The 19,426-nt window shown below is 37.9% G+C and overlaps 1 protein-coding gene across 1 annotated transcript in view; it reads right to left on the reverse strand.

Annotated features, from left to right (window-relative positions):
- Positions 1-2,705: 2,705 nt before the first annotated feature.
- DCLK1 (doublecortin like kinase 1) overlaps positions 2,706-19,426 on the reverse strand; it is a 253,678-nt gene continuing 236,957 nt past the window's right edge. The window contains exons 16-18 of the mRNA XM_062020438.1: positions 17,418-17,531; positions 11,619-11,692; positions 2,706-2,831 (exon numbers count right to left, since the gene is read on the reverse strand). Of these exons, the coding sequence (XP_061876422.1) occupies positions 2,774-2,831; positions 11,619-11,692; positions 17,418-17,531 (246 nt within the window). The 3' untranslated portion in view covers positions 2,706-2,773. The remainder of the gene's footprint in view (positions 2,832-11,618; positions 11,693-17,417; positions 17,532-19,426) is intronic.

Below are 19,426 nucleotides of genomic sequence, written 5' to 3' on the forward strand. Positions count from 1 at the left end.
TTTTGCAAATAGTCAAGGAGCATGTGGTATTAATGGACACTTTTTTATTACCAAATGTACATCTTGCATTTACATGGCTGAACTGTATCTCTTCTTAATGGAAGGCTGTGATATAATATGGGAAGGGTGATACTGGAAAAACATGTGCCAGATTCTGATCTACTGTAAATTGATGCTGTTCAGTGGCAAGGGAGGCTTTAGCCTTGACTGAGTGATGTTATGGAAAATCAATGCCTGTCCTATCCAAATGTTACTAAACTACAACTATTAACATCACAATGGTAGTGGCTGTGTCCTGTCTACCAAAGGTCTTCTCTGTACAATGGTCTAGGGTTGGATAGGCACAGTTAAGGATCTGCCATAGACACACTCCTTTCTCAAAACCTAAAACCCAACAGCTTCTTTATCCCTTTACATCTTGCCTTGTGGAAGTCTCCACCAAGACACATATTTGCTTCATGTGGGTTAAGATATTGTTATTCAGGTTTCGGACAGAGTAACCGAGGCCGTGCACAGGCTTTCTACCCATGGATGTACATTCAGATATCAGTCTCCTGATGATTCAGGGTGAGATTCATTCCACTAAATTCATAATCTGAAGTTTGCTTCATAATTTGACTTTAAGCTTCCACTTCTACAATCAACGAAGAGGGCAACAGGTGAACCAAAGCATGAGTCCTGCCTAAAATATGTGTCTAAGGTGAGAGAAACCTGTAAATGTTAATTTCTCTGTATTACCAAGGAATTCTGCAGATTTAGTTTCAACTACATGTCTCAGTTCTAGATTATTAACATGGGGTGAATTTGAAAGCATTCTATATAAAATACTTGTACCACTTATAAAAAATACTTCTACCACTGTATGAAATACTTGTACCACTTGTTTGAAGACTTAGAAGATGTAATTCCTGTATATAAAATCTTCAGAGCTTTTAATATCCAAAATTTCATGACTGAAGCAACAAAAGATGTGTTTTAAAGGATGAAAAAACAACATAACTTAAATATTTCTTGAAATATAATTTCAAGATACTTCCAACTAGAAATGCAAACCAGTATTACACTACCTCCAAAAAGCTGCAGGTACACATTTGCTGCCACAACTGCTCATAAGGGCAGTTTCATGAGCAAAACCAACACAGAATGGAAATGGCAGTGTGACAGACTTGCCTTCTTCCTCTAAAATTTCTTTATACTTCCCAGTAAGATTAGAAAATTCTGCATATCTTTTGGGGCAGCATATTGATATTTCTACCTATATGATATGAAAGAAAAGGCAAGGAAGAAAGAGAGAAAAAGGGCAAGGAGAGAGAGAGAAAAACATTTATGTGACCTTTTAAAACACAGTGAGGAGAAAATAGCTTGTAAGAAGAAAACTTAAATTTTATATGAGTAGTAAAAGAAATAATGAATTTCACATTGTTTTTTTATTTTGGAATAGGATTTTTCAAGTTGCCTTTTTCATTCAAGTGAAATTCCGAGTGAATTTATAATATTTTTTCTTTCAAATTATCGCATCTGAAGCAAATCTCTACAAAGTGTAACATTTCTGTGGAAGCCAACTTCAGGAAAACGGTTAAATAAAATGCTATAATGCTGTGTTGAGGTTTTAAGAAACCAGAAATATGTATACTCTGTAAACACCCATTTTATTAAATATTACAAATAGAGCTGGTAAACCATTTTTAGTTTCTCCACTCTAAGACAAAGCTTACCCTACTTCAGGCTTTACATATATATTAAATTACTTGTATTTTCCCCGATTTAGAAGTACTCTAGCTATTTTAAGGGTAATTCTCATAAATGTTAATCTTTAAAGGTGACATTCGCAGAATAACCAGGTCATGCTGATAGATTGCCTGTACATTTCTGAATGCGAGGCAAAGGAACCAGAAACTTCTCAACTAGATCATTACATACCATTACATGACAGAATGTGTCCTCGAGCCATTTCCCAAGACTCTGCATTGTCATTAGCAGCAAACGATATGGCAGCAACCTTTTGTGGCCATCATCATGCCATCTTCTGTAAACTATGAGGCTGCCCTAAACTGAATTTCCCATTTAGCCTGTATAATGTCCTCCAACAACAGTCACTCTCCGTGGAAGCATGATGCAGGTTTAGAACGAGCTGCTTTAAAACGGACGCTGTTTGTTTAATTTTATTTTAATTTTTAAAGCCTATATTTGTTACCCCTAAGCAACTGTGTGTTTGACATTGTTTTGGCCAGAAACAGGCAAGGAACTTTAGGGTCCTATAAAAGATATGTGCGTATAAAAGCAAAAAAGCCAGAATAAAGCCCTAATATGGGTTGTCAAGATTTAAGTTGAACATTTACTCAGAGGGTTAACATGTGCTAAAATTACATACTGCAGTTCCTAGCTTCACTGATGAAAACATTCACTGCTTCTATCTTTAAATAAAAAAGCAAAATAGCCTTAACCCTTTGAGGATCATATTAGCAGCAAGTTACAATCTAAACAGAGAACAAGTATATTAATCAATTAGGAAATTATTTTTACAAAGATTCTGTGAGCACCCTTTTGTGTTCCACCATCCCAGCATTTACAGCTGGATAGAGCAGTTGTAATCACTTCACAGAGGTCTGAAGGATTTTCAGGGTCTCAAAGGGTTAAAGCCAAGACTTTTGAGTAAAAGTGTTTTATTAAAAGGGTGAGTTAGGTGAGCGAACAGTCTCGGATGAACTTGGTGAATAGTCTTCCGATTCGGAGTTGAGTTCAGGTGGAGCTTGCTGAGCCTTATAACGTCCCCTCACATCCTGGTTGCGTCTTCGTCGGAAAACCTGCCTCTCCTTATCAAGAGCGGTGGTCTGGCAGGGGCATAAAATAAGAATAAATGAAATTAGGCTGTGTGTGAAACGCAAAGCTAACGAAAACCATGAGGTCTTACGTGGCCTGCAAATACTGGGGATAATAAATGTTCAGACCAAACTAAACCTGTTTTGTCTCAGTAGGGTCTGAAAGGCTGATCCCACAACACAGCTAAATGCTTTGAAAAGTCCATTTCCCAAACCTTAAGAGGCAGCGTGACATCACCAAGCAGATACAGTACTATATACATGGATGCCATATGTTCCACTTTTGCATGCTATTAATTTCATTCTTTAACAGATTCAAATTTCAAGCCAAATACAAACTGACCTTCCCCCCATCCTTCTCAAAGTATAAATCTCTTTCTACAGGCAAGGTAGAGATGTATGCTTGTCTTTAATTTGACCTAATGAAGGCTGGTACACACTCATCCATGCTCAAGTCAGTGCAATTGGCTAACAAAGATGGATTGTGATGAAGTTGTCAGACAGGAGAGAAAAACAAACACCGAAGGGAGTTAGCCCAGCTCTTTGACACCTCCTCATGCCGCTCAATGGATGTTCTTAGGGAGAATGCTGAAGAGATCTGATGGGAAGACCCATTTAGCCTGACCACCTTATCTCATCCCATTAATCAAAGTCTATTGAATTAAGTACTCATATTATCTATCTATCTTATAATTATCTATCTATCTAGAATATCTAGAAATGGGAAAGAAGAATGTTTACTGATGGCCTTTGTTTTTTGATCAGTTTCTGCCACTATTGAGAGTGTAAGCCTTAAGAGATGGCTGTGCCTTCTAGCCACATCCTTTCTTCTGCTTTTCTGGTACAATTACAAGGTGAAACTGCAACCTACGTAAGGGCAACCGAAATCTGACTAAACATTTCAACCACAGGACGAGCTATTGCTGTTTTCTTTATTATGGTGTATTAGATGGTAGTTCCTGAAACTGCTCTAAAATTACAGTACAAGATGGCCTTGATTCAGCAAGAGCACTTTGACATATAGTTAACTGCCTTCTGAAGCAGGGCTGCCTCCTTAAAACACGGCCTTGTGGGTTTTTTTTAGGGGGGAAAAAGCAAATTGGGAAGAGGCAGGTGGCTAGTAAGATGATATACAAAATGCAAACAAATATCTGATCTCAGCACTGGAGGCAAAGATAACTTTGAGAGTTGAACATGTTTAACTGCTAAGGCTTATAAAATTTGTCCCTAGTATGAAAATCTCCATTTAAAAGAATGAAGCCCAAAGGTTATTCTGCTTCAAAGGATTTAGTGTTTTCTCTTGAGATATACATGACTGATTTCTCTAGAAAAGTTACCAGCTACATTGTGAGCCTCATAGGAGAGCAGAGGTGTATTTACAGCCAACGTATTTTTTGAGAACAAAATGAAAACTGAATCTGGTGCCGAATAGCAGTATAGCAATCCCTGCTTAAAATAATGCAATCAGCATTCAATAATGATGTAACAGAGACAGAGAGATGGACAAAAGTACAGAGCTACTATAGCAAATGGATTTACTTAGGCTAAATCGCTGAACTATTCTTTATCTGTGTAGAATCTACATAGCACTACTTTAAAGGGGTAAAACCTTTAACTTGGCTAAGTTCATCTCTGTGTTTTAAATAGCAACTGCCTCAAAATCCAAGACTTCTCTGCTGAGAACTTCTTGTTTACTGTTACTCTTTCGGTTAGGAGCTCTAATTAGTATTTTCAATGACTTCTATATTTCTCAGCCTTGAAACAGTTCAGGTTTTCATTATTTTTTAATGTGAAACAGAGTAATACCTAGATCTTTTACACAGAGTGAATATACTGCCTACAGAATGTAATTCTGTGTGAAAATTGAAAAGAATGGCATATATTACTATTCTATAAGATACAGATTTCCATTTAAAAGGGTTTTTTTATGCTTACAGGAAATAAGCATTTATATAAAGTTTAAACCACATCATATCACCCTGTGGTAATGGATACTCTCCTCTGAGAAAGTTAAACATTTCTGGTTGAATAAATAAAAATACTTGTATTAAATTAATAATTTATTTTTAAAACCTGCTACATGAGAACCTAAATGTCTATGTAAAACTGGAGGTATTTAAAAGTAGATAAGTTTCACAGAAAAGAATACTCTTGAGTAACAGATTAGCTTTGGGATTTAGCCTAGGATATCGGGTTTTTTTAAAGGAAAAAATTCTAAAATTGCAGAACTAGTTAATTAAATATCAGGTCATCTTTTTAAAGATATCTTTAAAAAACAAACCCCAAGATAGTTTTCTACTAGTGTGGGGAAGCTTTGGGGGCTCTTGTTTAAACGTATTTTTTAAACATACACAAAGGCACTGTCTGCCTCAATAATAAAAATGTTAAGCAAAAAAAACCCATGATCTCACCTAATCCAACACCTGATGCTGTAGTTTGTAAGACTAAATATTTCTGGCTTCCTAGCCCTTCCGAAACTTCCCGACTTATTTTGAGACTGTGTTTTTCTATGCATTTTTATCCAAAGTATCATCTAGACTTGATTTAATCAGTCTCTATGAAGACATACTTGTAGGCTCAGGGGCATTATTGTGGTTACTCTCCTGGGCTGAGAGACATTTAGAGCCTTTCTCACCCAAAATGCTTATCAAATAAAATGTATAAAGTCACAGAGATTCAAAGAAGGAAGTATTTATCTAGTAAAAGCAAAAAATATGTGGGTCATATCTAGTGTTCTGTGTTGAACCCGTCAGAACCACAAAATAGGTCACTTCTGGCCACAGACAGAGCATTCACAAGCCCTACAGACCTTAAAAGATTGGACTTATTCTGCCCAATGTTATGATGCTGTTTTGCGCTTCCTGTGTCTAACACGCTGTCGGACAGTATTGCCACCCTGCATTCTGTACAAATGCTGGTTTTCATTTAATGAGACCATGGCTATTTTTTAACCTCTAAAGAATTTCAAAATACAACAGATTAATGCTGTGGAACGCAGACACATTTGAGCATGTTGGACTGCATGTGTTTTGTAAGTGCAGTTTTTACCTACTGTATGCTCTTGTGTACATGGGCATATTCCAAAAGTCAGCTGCTTCGTTATTGTTACTGTTTTTGTAAGAAATGCCTCTTATACACCTTGTCTTGGTTTAACAGACATATTATTTCATATACTATTCTACTGAGTGGTTCGCTGATGCATGAACCAGTCCATTATGGATTTCCAGGGCATTTCTACTTTAAGCTACTCTTTCAATAAATAATAAGAGGATCTGAAGTGCACTTATGCTTCACAGGGCTGCATATCCCAGATTTTCATTATCACGTTTTGACATTTTTTTTTCCCAGCTCGAGGTGAGAGAGTGAGAACTTTGAGCACTCTATGATAGTAATGGCAACCAAAACGTAAGGATAGCTTTCTTATTTAAGATATGCGTCTCTGTCCTCCTACAATCCATATGAGGAAATGTAGAGCTTCTTAGCCAGAGCAAATAAATGCATTGCCTCTAATAGTTTGATGCTGATGGGTCTGAAGCACTTGATTAAGTACGAATGTATTTTGAATCAACATTTAGTAATTCTGCCACTGGTAGCAAATGGTTAACAAGCCATTTTTGGAAATGCATTCAATTAGAACTGAGTGTTATTTTAAAATCATTGTTTCCGTCACATACATACTAAGATGCAGGTAGCATGTTTCCAGGATTTTGCCACAGGGAGAGTCTTCATCTCAAATTCTACCTCTTCATGTTGTGAGACTCCTGAGCCTTGCAAATTCTTTTTTGTTGTTGTTGTTTTCTTTTTTGTATCTTGGAAAACATTGAGCTCTGTGTTTATGAACAGACATTCAAAAACTACAACTGCTTTGATATATATGTTGGATTTGCAGTGGGAAGTGCCTTATTTTAGCTGTGGGGTGATATTTTCTGTCAGGTCAGTAATTATTGGATTGAAGTAACTGTATTTTATGAACGCTAGCAGTGACTGTTTTTCTTTTCACTTGTCTTAATTTACTGCTGGCCACCAAATATAGACATATATTCATTTCATTAATAAAAGAACATTATTGTGCATTTTGCCTCTTAGCCCATCCATTATTCATACCAGCCAGGAGACTGAACTGGGGATGCAGCTGTTCATGCATTAATCTAAGAAACCCTTCCCTTCCCTCTCTCTCATTCTGCAGGAGCAGGTTTGCAATTTGCCATTTTCCTGATGCTTTGTTTAGTGTGTGAAGTTACACGGACATATGTGTTGAAACACTGGCATTTTTATTCTGTGCATTCTTTTATATACATGTATGTGTATGCAGATATTCAAATGTTCACACCTGGGTAATTTTATCTTATTTCCTCGAGCTTCTGGCTAGTGACCTCAACGTGTTGAGGTATGTAACAGCAGGTTTCCTTACTGCAGAAACGACCATTAAACAATGCTCGTGGCATGAGCCAGGCAGCTCTTCAGTCTGACCTGGTTTTATTTTTTCCATGGGTTTTTCAGGTTATATGCATATAAATATATATAAATATATATATATATATATATATATGTGTGTGTGTGATATTGACTCATGATTCAAGGCAGTTTTTGGAGAGTACTTCAAACTTAGCAATGCACCTCAGTCCAGGAGTGAAAGACACATGTTATTTTTAGCCCCTCAGGCACAAGCTATAACTAAGTCAAGTTACACGGTGATTTGGAGACGGGCAAATGACCACATCGAGGGGACAAATTAATCGAGTGGATTTGAACCCAGACCTCCAAATGCAAAAGGCCAGCGCTTTAGCACACCATGTAACTTCTGGCATGAAATTCAGCTAAAATGAAAGTAAAAAAGAAAGAAAACCAAATCGGTCCAATGTATGCTTTTACTGCACTGGTGAGTGAATACAAAGACGAGTATTCTACATGTATAACTGTTGAATTCATATCGCTATATTTAAGTTTGTGTTTACCCTTTGACATCCACCCTTTTTAGAGACACGATTCCTCAGCTGCTTTCAATTACACGTGGAAGAGACTCAGTGCCAAGTTGTTTTGCATGGGTGAATTTTATTTAGTTTGTAAATCAGTTGTGGTTTTCTTAGTCAAAGAGCACGAGAAGAGATTTGAAATGAGTTTGATGTTTGCCTGTTTTGACCAATATTCAGTTTACAGAGGGTTTTACGGTATTAAAAAGGCACTTTACAGATAACAAGCCTGATTTCCAGCTTCTTGGTCCCACTGTCAAGGCGTCTGGCTGTAACTTTTGACTTGAAAGTGTATTGCATCCACTTGGGACAGGTGTAAGTAACTCAACAGATGCAAAGTAATGCGAATTAGGAACCAAACACGGAGGATGGAACTATGGGTTTTTAAATGAGCTATTCAGATACTTTTTTAACTGTGACAATGAGAACTGGATTTTTAAGATCCAGTATTTTATAAATTCAGTATCGACTGGACTGATGACTTCGTTAAGCATCCAATGTAACTCATCACTTTGCTATTGTCACTGTATGGATAAGATCATTAATGACTTTTCCATACATTTCCTGCATTTTATTTTGCACCTTTAGCTTTTATATAGTGTCTGTGGATATACCGAAAATAGAATATGTTAACATTTTATACTAAAGAATATGCTAACATTTTATACTAATCTTATACATAATATTACCTACACTAATATTTTCTACTAATGTTCTACATTAGATACAACCAATATGGTGCTCCCTTAGTATCCTGAATCAGCCCAGAAAACGAAGAAAATTTAGGCCATTTTGTCAGTAGCAGATTAAAATAATGTTAAGATTCTGAAACAAACCAGAACCAGTGAGGAAGTTCAGTGAGGAAGAAGCCTTGGGGCAGCACAGACTGTGGAGGTTTAACTGGGACCTCCAGGTCTCATCTGGTAGCAATGCTGCTTCTAAAGCATCTATCAGTCTAGGGCACAGGTGATTTTACTGGCTTGCCCTCTGTGTATTTTCTGTTCCTCTAACTCAAGTAACACTGGAAGATTTTCCAGACGTTATCTCTTATACCTGCTACAACAGCTGTTATTGTACACAAGGTTTATTGTTTTTTTAGTATACCCAAAAAGTCGTGTCACTTTTGGACATACCCTACAGAAAGGGAATAAATCAGGGTGCACAATGAGCACTTAGAAAATTAGGACTTTGAGGCACTTTGAACAGTAAAGCCTTTAGGCAAAGAAAAGGTTTTGTGGTTGATTGAAGGAGGAAACAGTGCCATTTAAAGATATTTTAGAAGACTGCTAGAAACTAGGGATGAAAACGATCAAAGAGTTGAAGAAGAATTGAACAGTTTAACACTAACAAAGGGTGCATTACATTTTCCTTGGGAGCTGCTTTCATGTTTCACTGTACTTGTGAATTCAGGTTCATTTTCACGGGTCTGTGATAAATTAACTTTTATAGATGAGAACTGATGAACCTTTTCACGTGCTTTGCATTTGCACTACTAAAAAATAAATGCTTGCAATATCGAAATGGTTTTATTTAGATTAAAATGTTGGTCACTACAGCAGTTGCATGTTTCTTGGAGATGAAAGAGGACCGGGCAGTGCTTGTTTGGAGGTACACCCTGTCACAGCCTTTCCTAATTAAGCACCCAGCCTAGGAGCCCTGCTCTCCCCATTTGCCTTTCCACACTAGGTGCCCTGATTAGAAAACACTAATTAGAAACATTGTTGTTACTGCCCCCAGCTGGAAAACAGAGCAGTTTATGTATGAATAAGAGAGATTATCGCCCATCTGCTCCAGCCCATTATTCAGGGATGTGTCATTTTGTATGCTGATGGCAGCCATTACTAGTGCTTTAGTCAAATGGCCTTTTTTTTTTCTTAATTTTTTTTATAGCGTTTATTTATTTACCAAGTTGCAGAATTAGTCTTGGCCCCCTACCTCCTCAAAATGCATATGGTTTGTTTCAAAACCTGGGCTATGCAGTTAAACTGAGTCAAGGCCAATCTGAGACTGAGAGGAGATGCTCACTTTTAGGCTGGCTCCTGTTTCTGGTGGTCTGCTCCCCCTGAAGCTGAGGTTTTCAGAGATGCAAACATTGTGTATAGCAAACGGAAAGACTGATTTTTTAACTTTTTTTTTTTCTTTGGTATAAAAGAAAACTATTAAAGCAGAGATGAACTGTAAACTGATCACAGCTAGCAATTAAACTCCAGGAACATAAAGAAAGCTCACGTGAGCAGTCCCCCACTTTATGTAGGAGGCAATAAATTTGCAACTATTTGACAAAGCCCTGCTTGATACAAAATGCCATCTTTCCTTCATAAGCTGAAAAGGAAAAATTCTTCTAGTACTATCAAACCCACACTTGGCTAAAGCTGGACACTCAGGTTCCATTCTCCTCTTCTTCAAAACCTAAAAAGCACAGATACTGTGGTGTTATCTCTCAGCTGTGCTATGGGGCTGGACCCTGCAAATCCTGATGCCAAACGACAAGACAGACCAAGGAGGTTGCAGTAGGCTTACAGCCACCAAGGTGATAGGCTGGAATTACAGATACTGCTGCCCACTCCAGCACTTGGACTGAAGGTGTTTCTCAATTCTTCCTAGCCAGCATTTAGCTGACAGATGGGAACAACTTTTCTGCTTTTTGCCTGAAAAGTAGGATTGTTTTTGTTTTTTCTTTCCCCAGAACATCCATATCAGAATCTACTTAACCCTCAGCGTGAGTTCAGGGAACTGCTAGGTGTTACGGAAACCGTGCTGCAGCCCGATCCATGCACTCAGTGGAACTGGAAACACGTGCAGTGGCCATCTCTGCCGTTTTGCTAATGCAGTTAATTTGCTGGGTTTTTCCAAATACCTCACAGACAAGTTTTTAAAGGTCTCCATCAACACAGGTTTTGCAAGAAACACAGAAAAATTTCTCCAGCTATCAAAATGCACGCCTTGTGAGTAATAAGAAGGAAAAAGAGCCAGCAAATAACCACTTGATATAAATTCCAGTGCTCTGCATTGATTGAGGAGGTGAGTGGGCCTCTCATGGACTATCTGGACCTGGATCCCTTCTTGCCCCGGCTCCAGAATAAACCCCTCCCCACCCAGAGCCCCATTTTATCATACAGGTCAAGCCAGCTAACGACAACCCTGGCACAGTTACACAATGAAGAAAAAAATATTCAAAAGACTCATGCAATATTTTTAAAAAATCAAATCAAAATAAATAGGTATCAGAAGGATTTTAAAAAGAAAAGGAGAAGGAATGCATTGTTAGAAACACAAGCTTACCGGCACATACAATGCATTGTATTTCATTGAACTTGGGAGGGTTTCTACGGACTGTGTTATGTAAATGCATTGTTCAATCTAAGGTAAGGATTGTGTTTAGTGGGTTTAAAATGACAGTATATAGCTCCACATCTCGCATGGAAAAAGAGGAAAATATATGCTGAGAGCCTGTTGCTGCTCTGTGTGTTTCAGAACAGGAGCGCAGGGGAAGCAGATGCCTTAACAAGCAATCGGGAGGTGGGGGGAGGATGCGCACTTCAGCATATCTGGTAGATTTTCTATATACACTGTCCTTTTAACTATAGGGGAATTGGTACTGAGCATGTGCGATGAAGAGAAAGCTGGCAATGTGGGTGTGAGGGATGGGTGAAGAAAGGGAATGAGGGGGTGTGGCATCTCAATCAAGATTAAAACGAAACTGATAAAGCAGCATATGGACCGGATAACAAATCAAAAAGCATGTTTATCCACTGAAGGAACTGGTTAATGGAGACTGCCAGCACGTTGCCATGGAAACACTGACTGTTGGCGCTGCACCATCTCATACCTTATCCAATACATTCCTGGTTGTTGGTAGTAGTCCAAAGACCCTGATCTCTTGATGGTAAACCCGTGGTCCAGCTGAGCAGAGAGAAATGGGGCAACTCAGTGGATCGACATCAGGCTAAAGAATTCAGACTCCAGAGCAAGCTGTTCCTTATTTAGTGCATATTTACTGTTTTCACTTCCAGAAGGCACTTATCTAACATCCTAAAGCTACATACCAGAGACCAAAAAGAAAACAAAAAAAAAAAGTAAAGAAATAAAAGAAAAAAAGATACTAACTCTAGATTTGGTCTTGCTAAATTAGAAGCCAATTTATTCAAACTAAAATAGAATTTGTGAAATAGGTTACTTAATGCATAATGCGTTCATTTAAAAGTCTGACAAATATCTTGTTACCTCCAAAGACAGAAGTGCCCTTTTAAGTTGCACATACCAGTAATGGTAAATTATCTTTTGCAATTAAACTGAGAGGTTTAATAATTTAAATTTTAAAAAAATGCAGTGCAACCATCACAAGGAGCAGGCTAGACAGACTACACAAGGCTTATATTAGACTGCTTCATAATCATGGAATGTGTAAAGATGAAAAGAATCAGGTTTTGATACCCCATCAATCATGGTAATTCATTTCTAAAAATGCGTTAACCTTGGAGAGTAGGACTACTCAGAGCCATGAATAACGTTGTTTATCATTTCAGCTTACACCTCATGCTCAAAAAGATAACAGTACAAAACTACTTGGTTTAAAATTGCACCAATTAAATTGAAAATGGAAATGAACTTAATATTGTATCCAGGAAAGTGTGCTCATGATATTACTTGAGGAATACATATCTTTTAAGTTTAGTTTATCGTTATCAGAATCATGTGCATAGAAACAAAGAAAACGTGTTGTTTTCTCTAACCCTTCCTTGCTGCACTAACAGAGGGTGGAGACATCATTTAGCCAAGTTGAATAAAATTTTAGGGAAAAATATCTTGAGGGAGATATTCTGCCCACTTTACAATTGTTAGTTGTGATGATTTTCACATTTTTCCCTATAAAGAGAAAAGGCCATTTTGTGCTTCAATAAGAGCCTGGCATATATTTCCCATACTGATGACAGTTTCTAATTCTAAATTCAGAAAAGCGGTTCAACACATTTCCAGTTACCAATCTATTGAAGGGTAGCTAGGAGCTAACTGCAAATTTAAATCTTTCTTGATGACTTCCCTGTAAGAGTAGAATTTAATAATTTATTCCATTTTGTTAAAACAATGCCACTTTCATCTTATTTAGAATTATTTAAAGGACGTTTCCTGTTTAAAACCACGAGAACCTTGTACCTAGAGTTGATTTTCTGTTGGCTTAACTACACTGGTCTACTATTGCCATCTACTGGCTTCCTTGTATGCTGCACATAAAATACACAAAAGGGATGTTTTCTGAAAAAGCTTCACCTAAAATGGAATTGCTAAAAAAGGGACATAGAAAAAATAGGGAGACTTGCTTTCTAATGCGAGTTGAGACAATATTTTCGGAGTGAAGATCCTGCCATGAGAAACCCGACTGTGGACAATGATCCCAGGACAAGACAAACAATGAATTGGAAGCGACAACAGAAGCATGGATCTATCTTTAAGCGAAGCAAAACTCACAGACTAAACTCGGCTTCTCTTCCACGCCACCTCAAAATTCCTATTGCTGAAAACACCACTTGGAATTTGTAATGTTATTTTTAAATCGGCAGAACATGGGGCAACAACCCATCTGCTGCCTTCTCCATGCCAGACTGAAGGCAGTGGTGGCCACACACTTGTGTCCCCAGGCCAGTGTGGACTCTACAAGAGGAAGAAAGCTGCACCAACTTTACAAGCAACTTTTTCCTTCTGGTGTCCTACAGGATGTCTCTGAGTCTCCATTTGAATTTTACTTTCATTGCCAAGACAGAGTCCATCATGCAGCTTTGACACAAGAGTATCAGTAGTTTTTCCTCTGTCTTGACAATGGCAAAAATGTAAGCACAAAAGTGACAACATACAGGCAAAGCTTTAACACTTCAGACAATAACACAAATGAAGCAATGCTCGGTTCATACAAGGAATAACAGCACACCTCTGGATCACAGAAGCATTCTTAAAAAAATTATTTTGGCTTTTGGTCACTTTAGCCACTGTCATTAAAGCTCAGAGGGTACAGCCACAGCCAGTTGTTTTGTGGCCAAAGGGAATAAAAACCCAAATCAAAACAAAAAAAAACCCATCCTTTGAGAATTGAAGGAAAAAAAAAATCTATCCCCAATTTCTAAAAAGACTATTTTGTACGAGTCTGGGTTTATGTTTGTACTACAGAACCTTTTATAAACAATATCATGGAACTACAAAATACTGTTCCTATTGGAAAGCTGTATGAGAAACTTGATCCTGCAAATATTTTGGCATATGCTTCACAGTAACATAGCCATTCTGACACAGACAGAGGAGCACTAGCCCAGCCTGTCTCCTATATAGACTGGCAGTCAGAGTTTAAGAACAAGACAAGTAAAGTGCTATTTCTCCTACACACTCACTCATCAGAAAGCAGAGGTTTTTAGGGTCTTGTTAATTCTCTTACTGTTTTAAAAGCTAGCTCTCCAATTAAAATTTTGCTGGCAAAGCTATGTTGGTTTAAGGGAATTTTTACCCAACTGACACAGTTATGCTGGCAGAACTTTTAATGATGTATCAATGTATCAACAGAAAAGTCTCTTTGATTCTATAGCTAATTTTTGAGTAATTTTGATTGTTTGAGGAATCATCTTCCATTACATTAGCAAAGGAATTACTTTGCTAAGCATGCACAACTTGTTCATTATGGTAGTTTGTCCAAACTGACAAATTCTTTCAAATGTGGACAAACTTGAAGTCTGGACACTTGCATGAGAACTTGTAGGATGTCTCTGCCTGGAATGGTCAGAGACAACTTTTATTGAGAATTACCACGTCAACAAAGCAGATGTAAGTCTGAATCGAAGGAGGGTTTCCAAGGTGTTTGGACATCACTGAAGGAAGCAGTAGCCACAGCAGATATAAGTAAAATAAATGTGGCTTCAAACTTCCTCTCAGTCAAGTTGACCACAAACACATCTTTAGCAACTTAAGTTTTCATGTTACAGTTTTAATTGGTGCATATGATAAATATTGCTTGAGGTCTTTGAGGTGTGTTACTTCTTACCAATGAAGAAAAATAGGATATCATACCAGTGTGAAGATAAATTAAGAACGAAATACCACAGATTAGCTATCTCTGTGCATAAACAGTTAAAAAACTCAAAGTAATGCTAACATTTACCTTTCACACTATTAAGCTATATAAATATATGCACATATTAACATATTTCCACAAACACACACAGAGATACAGATGTGTTACATAATATATAGATGGCACCTCTATATATTATATACACAAGCACTCTCTCAAAAGTTACAGTAAACATACAAGCAGTCACAATATAACAGCATTTCTGTAGAAAATATACTCAGTGCACGTATTTAGTGCTGAACAATATGTTACAGCATCTGTACATACTTGTAACTTTATAAACGTAGAGCAGTCTTTGTTAGTAAGATTTACTTTTATGATATCTGAGATGGCACAGTTAAAGGAAGATTCCTAAACGTAAAACATTTGATGATGTTAAGAATGCTTTCAAACGCAGAAACAATGCTTAAAGTCTTTGTTGTTTCACTTTTGGCTCTGTTTTACTTATTACGTTACTAGATGATATTGAAATTGTAAGAAAATAAAGGTAATTTATTATTAAAATCAAAATTATCTAGCTTTCTGGAATGTTACCAAAACACTAAAGAAGCCTACACTCTCAAGTTTTTAGAAAACAATTCACACAAGCTAATCAAACCACTTTCTGAATTCTGTAAAAATATTCTAAACATTTCTACTTTATAGGCCAAGTTGCAGGATTAATTGTGCCAGAGTATGATGTTCACCCATAAGACGATCACTAACAGTAATCTGTTAAATTTCCAAATTCTAAAACAGAAATAAAACCCATTAAGAATATAATTAAATATACACATTTCTTTTTTTCCCCTAATATATAATGTTTTGCAGCGGAAAGATTCACTACAGTGCCTTTTTCATTACTCAAGTGTCAAACTGTTGTAAACAATTCCTTGGCAGAGCAACTGGGGCAAAGAAAAAAAACAGGAGGGTGGGGAAATTAGAAGCATAAAGGAGGTGAGGGATGGATGAGGACAGAGGCATCACTTCTTGCTTTTAAGCTTTGAAATCATTAGCATGGAGGATCTGAGCAGTAATTCTCATGGACAAGCGTGCTGGCAGTCCATTCGAAAGGAAGAACACGGTTTCAGCTAGTCTATATAGAACATACCTGCATTTCAGATGAGCAATGGGTATGTGATGTTTTAGTTGTGGGAGAGCTGTTGCAGGATTATTGCTTAAAAATGAAAATAAATAAATGCTGACTATGTTAGCTGATGACTTGGAAAATCTAGAAAAAGCATGAGGAATAACTTGTTTCCATGTTGAGGACGTTCAGGGTTGGAAAGAGTAAAGAGAAAATATGAGAGAGGCACAGCTTGAAATTTTAAGTATCAATACCAAGCAACTTTGAGAGAGTATTCATTTTGCTGCACAAACAGTTCACACCTGTGAGCCAGATTGCATGTGCTGAGCTGAGTTTATTTCATGCTGATTTAACTCACCACTGGAGGGGCTGAGCTGAGAAACATGAAAGTGGAAACAGTACAAGAAAGTGTACATGTGCAGTTACACCACCTGCAATTTATGGAAGTTGGGAATGAACACTGAGTAATCTGATATGGGAATGGTTATGTTTAATGTGTCACTTATTTTTAGTGACTATTTGGAGCGTTAACATTACCACAAGTAATAAAGAAAAGCTTACAAACACAGGCAGATGTATCAAAAACGTGAAGGATGTGCATGTTACTATTCAATGGCGTTAGTATGAATAATCTCATAATACACTGAATATATTCTGTGCACATGTATATCTAATACACATGTTCATCTTTGGGGAAAAAGTACAAATGTATGTGATGCATGCTACACTGAGGATGCTATTGAAACCTCAGTAAAGCTTGGTCAAAAGTTTGGTCAAGCTTGGTTTCAGAAGCTCCAACATATTCTAAACTGGGAAGCTGAGACTGGAACTGCAACATGACAGAAGGCAGCAAGGAGCTCTGTTAAGTCTTTACCCAATTAAGCCCTGTGCCTAAAGGGAAGCAGCTTGCATGTAGTAGTACAATAAAATGCTCCTGCTCAGCTAATTCTGAAATGTTTAGATCCATATCAGCTATGAAGGTAGCGCAGCATCACTGCTCTCTTTGATGTCTTGGAAGAAGAGAAGTTTAGGCTGCCATACAGATTTTCTGTTACAATTTTGAAGCAATTTTCATTTTAAAGTGTTGCTGTCCTTCTGCTACAACCTCTGCACAGCCTCAATCCATGTGAGGATCCTGCTGCCAAGTAAGATGTCATGAACCCATAGTTCAAATTGTTGAATCTAGATTGGAGTTAGGTCCATCAATCTGGTAAAATGTGGAAGTGTGTGTACAGTTACATCTCCCAGGGCTGTTAAACAACAATGTGACTCACAAGGAGAATCAGTGGAGAAACTGTGCAAAATGTCAGTCTGTCTATGATTATGTTAATTACATGCTGTGATAATCTAAAGATTGACCCTCTCCAGTTTCTTTTGGTGGCATATCCTAAACATACACTGTCTTGTGAGTACATATTTGAGTGTTTTGGCTGTGTATTTCAGATGCTTACTGCTATGACAGAAACTCCAGCTGCTGTGCTGTTTGGTTTAGGGCCTGTGTTGAAATGCTTCTTTATCTTCCCAGCTACTGAGAGCTGATGTTCATTCTCTGGAAGGCCATCGTCCTGCAGAGAAATAAAGCAAAATAAAACTTCAGAGAAAAAGGTAAAAGGAATTATGAAGTGATTCTGGCAGTTCCCACCAACACAGAAAAGTATACAAAAAGGTTGCAATGAAATACTTGTCTATCATTGTCCCCAATGATATATTTAACGTATTTGTAAGATGAACAGACAGCTTCTCTCTTCTTCTTTATCCAATATCTTCCACTCAAACTTTAGGTGATGTTAAGTAATAATAATTGTTAAATATTTTTTTATTCTTTCTACCACACCTTTACCCCCATTGTTCAGTTATTTTTAGGTCCATTCATATTTCAAAGCTTGATAAGACCTTTTTGTGACTCTCTTAAGACCTCAGAGCTTTTTGTGATTCTGTTTACTCATCAATTAAATTTAAAGATAGTGATCTCAAAAGTAGAAAGTGCTCAAGAGATTACAGAAACCAGAGGCATTCTTTTGGCAAGATGGAGGAAAGGATTTCCAATAGTGTCACCAATAAAAGTTTCCATTCTAAAGGTTACAAACTCAGGGATTATGGGGTTAGGTGAATGTTCCAGTCACAGCTCAGTGAGTTCCCTTGTGAGGAAACTCAGGGAAGATGGGAGCTGAGACATGCCTTGGCTGAGACCCTCAGGATGAGGGAGTGTGGAACCTCAACAACACCAGGATGTATTGCTGCATGTATCTGAAGGACAGGTTAGAAGCAGGCTCAGGGCTTGACTGTACCATAGTAAAATCATAGATGAACAAAGTCACCTCTAAAAATCAAGTATCAATAACAAGGGACTGCCCCAGTCTCAAGACACGCAAGCCTGGGATGCTGTGGGGAAAGGACAGAGATACAGACTGGGAAAGCAGAGAAGGGCTGGAGCCAGCTGTGGGTGGCCTCTTCTTTACCAACGACATGTGTTCTCAACTGGAGCTATCCCGAGGTAATAGCAGACACACAACTACATGCCCAAGCAGAGGCACACACGTGTTCTTCTGTGGCACACGTAGTGAGCTAGCGATACACAAGCTCCAGCCCTGAAGCCACACAGCAGGGCTAGGATGTGCTTCCTCCCACCTCAGACATCCCACTTTGCAGCGCAAGCCCTTCTATCTGCATCTCAGCACACAGGCATCCTCAACAACGAAGTGAAACCCCAGCAGAAAGAACAGAGTTTGCAGTTTTGTGCAGGTCAGTGGGTTGAATTCAAGTCCAAGAGAAGAAAGGAGGGTTTCTTTAGAAATGGAAAAGATCTTTATGCCTAGAAACACTGCAAAAAGCCATCACTGGGTGAGACTTCCCCAGTAGCAATAATGTGCAAATTGGCAGAATATGCAGGATATCGGGTCACTGGATATCTGCTCTGGTCATCCCAAGATGGTATTTATTACATGCTGTGTGTATCTATCAACAACTGAAAAAGTTCTTAAATTCCACTGAAGTGAAATCCTAGCAGGATACAGGCAAACAAGAGTCAAGGTCAGAATACATGAGTTGAAAGACACCTTTATACCTGGCTTTCCAGCAATTTTGAATGTAAAGAGTTACAAAGTAGCTGCAGTAAATCACGAGTTCAGTGAGCATAAGGGAATTTTAGGGAGGTTGGTTAGGGTTTGTTATTTATTTAGCTTGGGGAGTTGTGTTTAGAGATCTCTCACTCACCCTTTAACAAAATGTCTCTGCTGGTAAAATATGGTCAAGTGCACACAGCTGCAAAATACAAAATAAAACAATATAACCCAGTAGCCAATTATTGCCTAGCACTGGGGAGTCTTGGCTCCGTGGTGTACGACCCCTAAAAATAACCTGCTTTCCGTTGACCATGCCTTTTGCAGAAGAAAGTTATTCTTTAAAATGAACTCTTCTTCACTAGAGAGGGGAGGGGGAAAAAAAAGGTCATTCTCTTGGC

Source organism: Colius striatus, chromosome 1 (genome assembly GCF_028858725.1).
Source record: "Colius striatus isolate bColStr4 chromosome 1, bColStr4.1.hap1, whole genome shotgun sequence".
Lineage (NCBI taxonomy): Eukaryota > Metazoa > Chordata > Aves > Coliiformes > Coliidae > Colius > Colius striatus.